Raw genomic sequence first — 12788 nt, forward strand, 5'->3', positions numbered from 1 at the left:
TAAGGTGTTATGGCTGCCAGGGCGGGGGGCGGGGGGTAATATAACATATGAATAAAGGTAAACAGTAGACAAAAATTTGCAGATGGTGGTCTGTATACTATTCTAAGTGAACTATTTGATGGCTAAGAGTTTGTGGCTGAACGTGCTCCTCATATTGGCTAGCTCCTCAGAGAGAGGGTGGGAGGGGTTCTCCAGGACAGTGTACTGCTTCTTTCTCATCCTCCTCTCTGCCACCAGCTCTAGTTACATTCCCTGTCTTCAATGGGCTTGTTCAATTGTACAACTATAATAACAGCCTGTGGCCAACACACAACAAGCATCAAGAGAATAGAGAAGCTCTGAAACACACGCTATCCCTGTTGTCTTTAGTATGAATTCCTCTGAGGTTTGAATCACTACGGTCTCCTGCTCTACATGCACCTCACAACCAGCGATGTTGCAGATGATGTGACAAAGTAGATGATTGGTCAGGAATGTTTCAGCAGATGATGTGACAAAGTAGATGATTGGTCGGAAATGATTTGTTACTTTAGTTTTTAGTATTCGTTACATTTGTTCTCCAGCTTTGACGCTTTGTTTTGCACGAGCAGCAACGTTTTAGAAGCCAACGCAGCATTGGCCAAGGACTAATCCGGATTTTCTGATACGACTACCCTACACTCATACAATAACCAGAATAGCTGCAGATCTCCAAGGCATGTTCCTTTGTATGACTACAAACACAGGACTCAGGGGGATAAAGCATGGTTCTCTGACACACTTCCTGTATGAGCTCCCAAAGGGTCTGGAACAACTGTGGCATCTTCAACAGTGGGAAGAAAATACGTGAAAGTGAAAGTAACGTTTTTAGTTTTTTTTTGCATTTTTGTGCATGATGAGCCACAAGGAAATCCCAAAGTATACAGCGTTTCAGGTACTTGTACTTAGATTATTTTCATTGCAGGGAACTTTATACCTCTACTCCACTACATTTCAAAGCAACTCAAACAAACTTTCAAATTCTTAATTTCTACCTGTTTACCTCTAATTCTAAATTTTACTCTGAAATACTTCATTTCTACCTGTTTACCTATAATTCTAAATTTGACTCTGAAATACTTAATTACTACCTGTTTACCTCTCATTCTAATTTTGAGTGAGACAGCTGTGAAGCCTGTGAAAACAGATAGAGGAGTGAACAGTAAGAAGTTGGTTATATACTGATTTAGATCAACTGATTGAAAACAGAGTGCAGCCGGGTGGTGACTGGCCCTGCTGAGAATGTGTCTGGGTGGAGTGCAGGTGGCGCTGGTGTGACTTAGTCCTGATGAAGATGCTGGCGAGTCTGTTCCCAGGAGGCCAAGTGCAATCTCCCAGTGATTGACACGGTTGTGCGAGGTCCAGTTATGTGCAGAAATTGATCAATCTCTCCTCCATCAACTTTTCATATCATCACTGACTTTGCAGAGGCCGTGCCAGTCTTTTTGACATGTGGGTTCCAAGTCACTCTTGCCTTGATACAAAATTAGAGGTGACCTTCTTTTTTCATAATCTTTCCACCACATTTGACTAAAATGTCATGCTAACATTTTATGTGTCACTTGTTTTGCCATTGTGATATAATACAGTATCTGAGGAAGAATTCCACATTTTTAGACACTGTATTATGACACAATAGAGTAACTTGTCAGGGGAAGAACATTTTAACATTTCAGCAAGATAAATGCACCTCAGATGTTAGCATTGCATTTTAGTCAGATGTCACACCTGCTCTTTATGACACCCGCTCTTCATCACACCCACTCTTTATGACACCCGCTCTTCATCACACCAACTCTTTATGACACCCGCTCTTCATCACACCCGCTCTTCATGACACCCGCTCTTCATCACACCCGCTCTTCATCACACCCACTCTTCATCACACCCGCTCTTCATCACACCCGCTCTTCATCATACCCGCCCTTCATCACACCCGCCCTTCATCACACCCGCTCTTCATGACACCCGCCCTTCATCACACCCGCTCTTCATGACACCCGCCCTTCATCACACCCGCCCTTCATCACACCCGCTCTTCATGACACCCGCCCTTCATCACACCCGCTCTTCATGACACCCACCCTTCATCACACCCGCTCTTCATGACACCCACTCTTCATGACACCCGCCCTTCATCACACCCGCTCTTCATGACACCCGCCCTTCATCACACCCGCTCTTCATCACACCCGCTCTTCATGACACCCGCCCTTCATCACACCCGCTCTTTATCACACCCGCCCTTCATCACACCCGCTCTTTATGACACCTGATCTTCATCACAACCACTCTTCATCACACCCGCTCTTCATCACACCCGCCCTTCTTCACACCCGCCCTTCATCACACCCGTACTTCTTCACACTCGCCCTTCATCACACTCGCCCTTCATCACACCTGCTCTTCATCAGACAGCCTTATGAAGACCAGGTGTTGCTTGAGACGTTACACTAGTGGTGCAGTAAATAAGAGGACATGGAGCCCTGCAGCGTGTGACACTGTGACATGTTTATTCATTTGTTTATTTTCATTGCCCTTTTGGCTCAGCACCTGCCCTCCTCAGTTTGGATGTGTGTTCACCCTCCTACCAGTGTGATTCATGGAGCATGCAGTCCTTAGTTTGAGCTCCAACATTTCTGAAATGCTATAGTAGCGTGAAAATGATATAGCCGGATGCAGTTACTGGCAAATTGCCCTTCCAGAATGCCTGAAAACACTGAAAACTGTTGATATTAAGTTTTCATGTGTGTCTTTTTTTAATGCATTTGTTTGGATGGCTGATGTTACTGTGCAGTCTTTACCTTCATATTGATACACTGAGATGAGCCGTCACAGCTGCTCTGACAACACTCCTTTGGTCATTACATTCAGATTCAGATTCAGATGACTTTATTGTCCATTAGATTTGCATAAAATGGACATTTGTCCTTGGCACTGGCTTTATGAGACAAAACACACTATACACAACAATATTTAACAATACACATGAATTGTACATTAAGGTACGATCAAATCTTATGGGCAAATAAATAAACAAATGTACATTCAAATAGGTCTGTGTGTGTGTGTGTGTGTGTGTGTGTGTGTGTGTGTGTGTGTGTGTGTGTGTGTGTGTGTGTGTGTGTGTGTGTGTGTGTGTGTGTGTGTGTGTGTGTGTGTGTGTGTGTGTGTGTGTGTGTGTGTGTGTGTGTGTGTGTGTGTGTGTGTGTGTGTGTGTGTGGGCAGGCAAGTACCAAGGGGCCTATTTAATGATGGCAGCAGCTGACATGCTGAGTGGAGGGAGTGGGTGGGCTCATTGTAGATCTGGATTGCCTTTTTGGTTGGTGATTGGAAAAATAAATCCTGGAGTTGGAGTTGTTTGTTCTTGTGTTTTACTGAGTTATTTCCATACCATGCTTATGGAGATTACGAACATGTGACTGTCTCAGTTAGGGATTTGTAGACCATGGACAAGGTGCACTGGTTGGTGCACTGGTGGGTGCGCTCCTCGGTTTCCTGAGAAAGGAATTATCCTGAGATTTATTATTATTAAATAATAACAGCAAAATTGGCCTGTGTAAGATGACCTGTTCATTGTACTGCAGTTCACATTACCTTGTTTTTGTTCATTGTGCTGTAGCTCACATTTACCTTGTTGTTGTTCATTGTACTGTACAGTAGCTCATGTTTATCTTGTTGTTGTTCATTGTACTGTACAGTAGTTCACATTTACCTTATTTTTGTTCATTGTACTGTACAGTAGGTCACGTTTATCTTGTTTTTGTTTATTCTCCTGTACAGTAGCTCACATTTACCTTGTTTTTGTGTATTATACTGTACAGTAGCTTACATTTACTTTTCCAGCCTCTCATTACTGGCTTTAGAAATATTCATATCTCTCTATATCCGCAAGAAGCCACATCAACAGAAGGACTGATGGCCTGTTTCTTTGATGTGTGACTGTACCATTTACCACTTCAAACAGAATGGCATATTGCAGGGGAGAGAGGATATGAGACTAATGGCAATATGTTTATAGGAGATTTCCCAAAGCTTGTTACGTGTCTCCCACTGCAGCCCTCCCACCTGTGGTAGCCTACTGCTGCACTGCTAAAAAAAACATCTGTTGAAATAAGACAAGAGTTTGTTTAGATCTTTGTTGATTTAAGAATAAATTAGAAGCTAAAGGTAGAGGTCAACCTTTTGGAGTACAAGCATTTGTCAAGAGGATAATATGTCAATAATATGTCAAAACAAAGCAGCCTATTCTCTGTCCTGCTCCACAGTGGTGGAACAAACATCCCATCAACTAAAAACACCCTTTTTCAAACAATATCTGAATTAAAATACTATTATGTACTATGCACACTTCTTATATGTATGTATATATACTTCTTACTGTCTTTTACTATTATGAACTATGCTACGTCTATACTACTACCTACTATGCTAATATGTCTATACTATTATGCACTCAGAGTGTAGCACTCAAGTTCGACACTGCTAGATGAACAATACCACCCTTAGAGGTGTACCTCTCCTGATGATTTGTTGTACACAATTTGAAAGTCGCTTTGGATAATAGTGTCAGCTAAATGACTGAATGTAAATGTCAATTACCAATGAGACATACTGATGCTTTCGTGGGTGAGACACATACTGGTGCCTATAGAAAAGTGAGTTTCCCTAAGGTCACTAGCTAGCATGTTTGGTCCTTTTGTTTAACTATACAATTTGAATTGTGAATACCAACTCAATGTTATTGAAAATGCACTTTTGTTCATTATCTGGTACCTCAATGAGGGTGGGTAAGGAGGTGTCTTTTGTGGATATTGGCTTATTATAGATTTATTTTGTACATATTTAAATTACAGTATATATATTAGCCCTCAATTAATTATTCACCCACAAGAGTTTGTAAGGTTAGACATTCAAGGTTAGACTGAACTAACAGTCACACTAACAGTAACACACATATGTATGCACACAACATACACAGAACATCCCATCTCAACATCTCTCTCTATAGCAGCATTTACTTTGCATAAATCCAATACTTTTCAGGATTTTTATTTCCAATACAACTATCACAGTGTAATGAACATTGTTGTGTGTCATTAGCGCCCAGTGAGATGGAGGCATTTTGATTTATATGGCAGGCCAGTTGGATTGCGGCCAGGAGAGGCAGCAGGACACAATTGTATTCTTAAAGCTGTGTTGTTGTTATTGTATCACTTGATCCCGATGTGTTGGGTAAGACAACGTCTCTCTCCTCTCTCTCTCTCTCTCTCTCTCTCTGTCTCTCTGTCTCTCTCTCTCTCTATCTCTCTCTCTCTCTCTCTCTCTCTCTCTCTCTCTCTCTCTCTCTCTCTCTCTCTCTCTCTCTCTCTCTCTCTCTCTCTCTCTCTCTCTCTCTCTGTCTTGTGTGTCTTTCCATCTGTCTCTCCCACAAGCCACACCATGCCCGGATCACAGGTTTCTTTTACAGTGTACAACGCCACACCACAAAACACAACTCCCCAATGCATTCCTATGGAGGAGTTGTTTACAGAATAACACCCGAAATGCCCCATTCATGAATAATAATTTAGTCCTTACATTGGCTTTCACTAGGTATTCATAAAATACAGAATCTGAGAGTCTTCTCCAGGATTATAGACAGTTCATGTTCATGATGTTATTTCAACATGTCTTTTAACAATCAGTCATGTTATTTCATGATGTTATTTCAACATGTCTTTTTAGGGGCATAAAGCTCTACACAACAAAACAACCAGCCAAGATGTTCCTACCTAATGAGAAACAGTAACTTTCCCTTCTCTTTTAATCTGATTATATCCTCCGTCTCCCAACAGAGATGTTAATCTGATTAGCTCCTCCGTCTCCCAACAGAGATCTGTTAATCTGATGATCTCCTCCGTCTCCCAACAGAGATCCGCGAGGCGTTCAAGGTGTTTGACCGGGACGGGAATGGCTACATCTCCAAGCAGGAGCTGGGGGTGGCCATGCGCTCACTGGGGTACATGCCTAACGAGGTGGAACTGGAGGTCATCATACAGAGACTGGATATGGACGGTATGTCTGTCTGTTAATCTGTCTATTTATCTATCTGTCTGTGTCTGTCTATTTATCTGCCTGTCTGTCTTTCTGTAGGTTGTCTATTTATTCTGGCTATCTGTCTGTTTCTTTCTCTCTCTCTCTCTCTCTCTCTCTCTCTCTCTCTCTCTCTCTCTCTCTCTCTCTCTCTCTCTCTCTCTCTCTCTCTCTCTCTCTCTCTCTCTCTCTCTCCCTCTCTCTCTCTCTTCTCTCTCTCTTCTCTCTCTCTGTCTTGTGTATCTCTCCATCTGTCTCTCCCACAAACCACACCGGTCAGTGTTTCTCCTGTCTCCTCTCTGTCTCCTTTCTGTCTCCTCTCTGTCAGTGTCTCCCCTGTCTCCTCTCTGTCTCATCTCTGTCAGTGTCTCTCCTGTCTCCTCTCTGTATCATCTCTGTCTCATATATGTCTCCTCTCTGTCAGTGTCTCTCCTGTCTCCTCTCTGTCTCCTCTCTGTCAGTGTCTCTCCTGTCTCCTATCTGTCTCCTCTCTGTAAATGTATCTCCTATCTGTCTCCTCTCTGTAAGTGTCTCTCCTGTGTCCTATCTGTCTCCTATCTGTAAGTGTATCTCCTGTCTCCTCTCTGCCTCCTATCTGTCTCCTCTCTCTAAGTGTATATCCTGTCTCCTTTCTGCCTCCTCTCTGTCTACTCTCTGTCAGTCTCTCTCCTGTCTCCTCTCTGTCAGTGTCTGTTCTGTCTCCTCTCTGTCTCCTCTCTGTCAGTGTCTCTTCTGTATCCACAGTTTAAAACTTGACAGTCTTCCCTCCTGTTTGATACCCACTTTGACCCTTTGAACCTCCCACTCAGGGCAAACCTCCCTCTCAGGGCGCAGTTCCCTCTCTCAGGGTGCAGTTCTAGGCCTGGGTCCTACACAGTTTTAAAGCCTGACAGTCTTTCTTGTTTGATACCCACACATTTTAATACCTGACAGTTTTGAATCTGTAATAAAAAGTAATAGACAGAGTAAAATAGTAGAATAGAGGAGATAGTAAAATTATGCAACAGTGCAGTGCAATACAAAGTAAAGTAAAATTATGCAAAGTGCAGTGCAATAAAATAGAATGGACAGAGTAAAATAGTGCTACAGTACAATCAACAGCGGAGTGTATTAAAAGGCTATGGTGAAGAGGTACGTTTTTAACGTATTTTTAAGAGATCTAGCTTCCCTAATGTTTATACAGTAGGTGTTACGATTCAAGGTAGGAGTTGAGTTCCAATAGTAGAAGGTAATAAGGAGACGGAGATGTGGTTGCTCTTTTCAAAATGCGTTGTTCTTTTTATTATCAGAATCACTACAGCAAGATACTGTAATGAACAAAAGAGAAGCCAGGCTTCAACTGAGGGTACTTAACCGGTCGGGGAGGGGGCTCGGCGACGTAGACAGGTTCTTCCTGTTGGCTGGGTCCCGTATAGACCGGTCGGGGAGGGGGCTCGGCGACGTAGGCAGGTTCTTCCTGCTGGCTGGGTCCCGTGTAGACTTGTCGGCGAGGGGAAGGTGCCCTCGACCCGTGTCGTGATGATCTCCGGGAGCTCCATGTGGAGGAGTGGGGGGTCGCCCTCTGGATCAATTGCTCCACCGTCTGCGCCTGCAGCCGGTCTCTTTCCATCTCGCGCTGTGCATTGGCGGCGTCGCGCTGTGCATCGCGTTGCGCGTTAGCGGCGTCGCGCTGTGCATCGCGTTGCGCGTTGGTGCGGTCTCGCTGTATGTTCTCTTCAACCTGGAGGCGCCTCTCTTCCAGTCTGATAGTCATCGCTGTATCAGCCTGGAGGCGACTCTCTTCTAGTCGGATGCGTTCTCTTTCCACTGCAGAATGTTTGCGCTCACTCTGTTGTTGCGCTTGGAGGCGGTCGCGCTCACCCTGGATACGGTCTCTTTCGGTTGAAGCTGTCAGCGTGGCGATGAAGGCTTGCGCCAGTCTCTGGTCGGCCTCGCTGGGGGATGACACTGATGGAGGTGATCGGGCGTTGACAGGGCTTGTTGGAGACCTGTTTTCTTGGTGCGCTCCGAGGTCTATCTCTTGAGCGCGGTACTCTTCTCCTGGTTGCGCGCCGAGGTCTGTCTCGGGTACGCGCTCTTGGGTTGGTTGTGCGCCGGGGTCTATCCCTGGAGCGCTTTCTTTATCCTGGGGCGCTCCGGGGTCTGTCCCGGTGACGCTGTCTGGAGGTATAGTCACGTCATGTCCCGCTTGGTCCCCCCTGTGAGCTAAGTCAGTTTCGTTTGAACCCACTGGGGTCTCTACTGGCCGGGCCGCCAAGTCGATAGGAGGGGGCATGCTTAAACTATCCGTTTTATCCGTATTTAACGTCTTTTTAGATAAGCTAGGGGGTAAAACGAAAGCGAAGTCCTCCAGGTAAGGAGGTGGCTGACGTTTGCGCTGCGGGCGTTCTAGCTTGGGGGAGCCGTTTGGAGAGTGTCCACCGCTGGCCATGTCAATATTAATATTATATTAAATATTACTGATACCCTCCGGCTCGAAGGACCAATTGTAACTGAGGGGTTACAAAACCCTGACTGTATTAAAGATTGTGATAGATTAAACCACTGCTAGGTATGTACTTTAATTACTGGCCAGACAGTACATCAAATATAGATGGTGAACACTCATAAGAACACGGCATTGACAAATAAATAGTATTTGAGGGTATTTTATTATTATGCAACATTAGGTTACAGAATGAGAATTAGGGTTGCGCTTGTATGGCGAAGAATATGCATAAAGTCAGTCAGTAGCATGAGTCACTGGGAATAGCAGGATTCCTACGATGGGTCTAAGTTGATGCCACCGGTCGTATAATAGCAACTATAGAAGGCAACGCTGGTACCGCCTGGAGACAATGGGTTCCCTCCGGGGTTGTAAGGCCTAGAGGGTAGAGGAATGTTCGGATACTCAGTCTGATTCAATGAAGAATAAAGAGACTCCACGTACAGGAGTCGGTCCTTGTAAATCCAACAATCAGCAGCAAAGCAATAACTGTAATCCAAATGCTCGATAGCAAACGATGATAGCTAGCCAGCCTCTGTCCATGAGGCTAGCCCGAGTGTAATCCTCACGAGGTTGAATCCCAAACGATAGTGGAAATCAACGAGGCTCTTCTCCGGGTAACACGTTCCAAATCAATATAATCCAACCAGTAATGGTTCTGCAATCACCGCCGCTGGTTCTCCTGTGCACTATACTTCACATTAAACTAGGTCAAACTTGACGTTACTGCATTAAACTCTGACACTTTACTATTCTATTCGCACATGTTCTCAACGCTCTGTTAGACGCACTGCTGCTCACTTCACTGTTACCGAACACTTGTCACACTTTAGACGAACTGCTGCTGTGCTCACCTGCGCCGATATATATACTTAAGTGGCTTTCTAGTTCCAAACCTAACCACTTGCCCTGAATCAATACACTGCCAAGGGCATGTCCTGACTTGCCCCAAACTCGCCCATTGCACCTGTCTGAGTGCGAGACTGCCTGGCGCCACCGTCAGGGGCATTATCCCTAAGGAAAGTGAATATTACTATGATTTACACGCAGGCTTAAAGGGATATAACGTGTATATATAAATAATATACAATGTATATAAAACAATAAATGTAGATTCTCAACTTTAATCTGGCCCTTCACAACAATACTGCTATGGAATAATGGGTCTCATTCTCGAACGAAGTTACGACAAAATATTTCGTCTTAGCCAGATTTTGGCCTATTTAAGACATATTAGGGCTGGGAGTGGGAGTCCTCAAATTTTCCTGAGATCTTATTTGAGAGCAGATCTAAGAGTGCTGAGGAGCACACTTAAATATGCTCTCAGCCCACGATCAAATCTCATGATTGATTGACTAATTTAAAATGTTATTATAACTTGACAGACTGTGTTCTCATAGTGATTCCTTCACGTCAACGCTACAGGCCTCCTTGGAATTAATTACGTAATCATAATTAAAATAAATATGACAATATTTGTACGATAAGAAATTACGAATTTGATGTCGGAAAAATAAATAATATGGATTGATCTGATCACAGGGCAGCTTGATTAACCATATCTGAACGAGCTATTTTGGTCAAATAATTACTCAGATATTCAAACACAATTATGCAATTATTGTGAAATGATTGAAAATAATAATAATTTAATGCCTTCTGTGGAATTTGTATTTCTTATTTGTTACACATCTGTTTTAATGATTAATTATATACATTTGAAAGAATGCAGGTCAACATGCAATGTATCCCATTGATTGGTATACAATGGGACAGACCTTTGTTTGATTGATTGATTGAAAACTTTATTAACAGATTGCAGAATGGGTACAGTACAGTACAGCTCAATTGCATAAGGGGATGCAGACCAGAGAAAGAATTTCGTCTTGTTTACATCAGGGTCCCACATTTTCAATTCATCATAACATATATGACACACATGACACAGATAGACAGTACTGCTACATCTATACATTTATGACATACCAGATTTGCAAATACAGTACTGTTTGTGATACAAAAAGAGTCCAGAAAAGAGAGTACATTTGACGTAGAAACTGTTGGAGGAGGTTGGGTAGGGATGGGTGGGGGATAGACTTACACTGTACAAGCAAAACTGTACATTGGAATATTGACAAAACCATACTTGGTCATTTACTGTACATTGGAGGGGGTTGATATAGCTATAAACCTGTATTCCTTCGAATATATCATTAATCAATTAAACTTATATTGAAATACACTATATAGCCTATACACCAACACTGAAATGACAGTGGATAAATAAATAAGAACTAAAGCTAATCGGTGGAAATAGACTGCATTAATATTCCATAACAAGTCTTGTGTGCGCCTACGAATGAACAGTAGCTGTTACAAAGGATCAGATTAAACCGAATATATATATTTATTGATTGATATATATTGCATAGTATTTGTATATCGTTTTGATATCCCTTGTATATTCCTTGTACATATACACGGAATATCCCTTTAGCCTAGTACAGACCATAATATGTCATTCTCCTATTGGACAGCGGTCCACAGGCGCCAGGGCCATGCCTCCAGAGTCAGGTTCAAAGCCACCGTCAAGACATGTCTGTACATGCCCGGCCTTGCCCAAGAATACGAGACAGAAATGAGGTTGGGCACTAGATTGTTCGCCGTGCATATAAATATGGCGCAGGTGAATACAGAAGCACTTAGGAACTAAAGTTGAAGCCTCACCCACGATACTCCGTGCGGTGAAGTATGGCCTGTTTGGCCCCAAAGAGAGCATTGAGACCGCGTGCGAATTAATAACTGAAGTGTCAGAGTTTGGCGCTATACCGTCGAGTGCAACATATTTCTATTAAGTCAGTAATAGTCTATTTGTGTATAGTGTATCGTGCGGCTAAAGTTCTACAGTGACCAGCATCACCGACGCTTCCTCATACCAGCTAGAGTGCTTATCCAGGCTGGGCTGCTTTCATGGCGCTTTCACCCGAGGAGACCTAGACGAGGATCGTGTGGACATGTACACTGGATTAATCTACCCGACGACTGCATAGCCATTTACGGCTGGATTATATTTGTTTTGGTCCTGTGATTTATGGAGCGGAGAATCGCCGACGCCTACACGTGTGTGGGATTTACCCTGTGAGGAGCCACGTCGAGTCTGCGCCTCAGAGAGCCTGAGGCAGGCTAGCTTTCTTCACTGTGGAGCTACAGTCTACGGAGAACAGCTGTATTCGTCTGTGGATCAAGAGACTATTGCACCGTCTCCTGTACTTGGAGTCTCCTTAGTCATCGTTGACCAGACTCTCTACTACCGACAGATCCTCTACCCCTGCTGGCTTACAACCGGGGGGACCCTTCAGTATCTCCCGCTATATATTACCAGTGCACCATAGATATAATTCCCTAAGATTCAGGTCGTATAATTACCTCCTGCGTAACCAGAGAATGGACATTCATTATTGATTTGCCTACGCACATTCCTTTGCCTTACAAGAGCATCCAAAGTATAATAGAGAAGTATATTATGTACCTTTTGCTGCAATAAATACTTAATTATAACTTTGTGTGGAACCGATTTATTGTGGGAAGTGTTCATCATATTTATATATCATGTACTGTATGGCCAGTAATTAAAGTACATAAAGTGGTAGTGGTTTAATGATACCATACTTATCAATACAGTCAGGGAATTGTACCCCTCAGTTACAATTGGTCCTTCGAGCCGGAGGGTAACTAGTGTAATATTAATATAGTGGTATTAATATTGACATGGCCTATGATGAACACTCCACAAAACGGTTCTCCTAAAGTAGATCGCCCGCAGCGTAGACGGCAGACACCTCAGTACTTAGAGGATTACGTTGCCAATATACTACCTAGCTTTCTACAGACGGTAAACGCGGAAAAAGTAGATAGTAAAATTATGTCCGACCCTATCAACCAGGCTACCCCGCCAATAGAGGCCCTAGTGGGTTCTAACGTAACTGACCAAGCTCACGGTGGAGACCAGGAGGGACCTGACATGACTTTACCCCCCGCCAAGACCGAAGAAGTAGTCCCCGGAGAGCTCCAGGATAAAGACAGCCCTCCAGGGATGGAACTCTACCCGCTACAAGAAGAGGAGAGCATCCCGGAGATGGATCTCCAGGACTCGCCACAGGAGAACAGATCTCCAACGAGTACTGTCAGGAGCGGATCACCTCAACCAGCG

At 43.7% G+C, this 12788-nt stretch overlaps 1 protein-coding gene across 1 annotated transcript in view; it reads left to right on the forward strand.

Moving 5' to 3' along the window:
- LOC311236663 (calcium-binding protein 7-like) overlaps positions 1-12788 on the forward strand; it is a gene marked incomplete at both ends in the record, with an annotated part of 170249 nt that overhangs the window by 100818 nt on the left and 56643 nt on the right. The window contains one exon of the mRNA XM_084324373.1: positions 5932-6075. Within this exon, the coding sequence (XP_084180499.1) occupies positions 5932-6075 (144 nt within the window). The remainder of the gene's footprint in view (positions 1-5931; positions 6076-12788) is intronic.

This window comes from Notolepis coatsorum (assembly GCF_963971535.1).
Source record: "Notolepis coatsorum genome assembly, chromosome: 11".
Lineage (NCBI taxonomy): Eukaryota > Metazoa > Chordata > Actinopteri > Aulopiformes > Paralepididae > Notolepis > Notolepis coatsorum.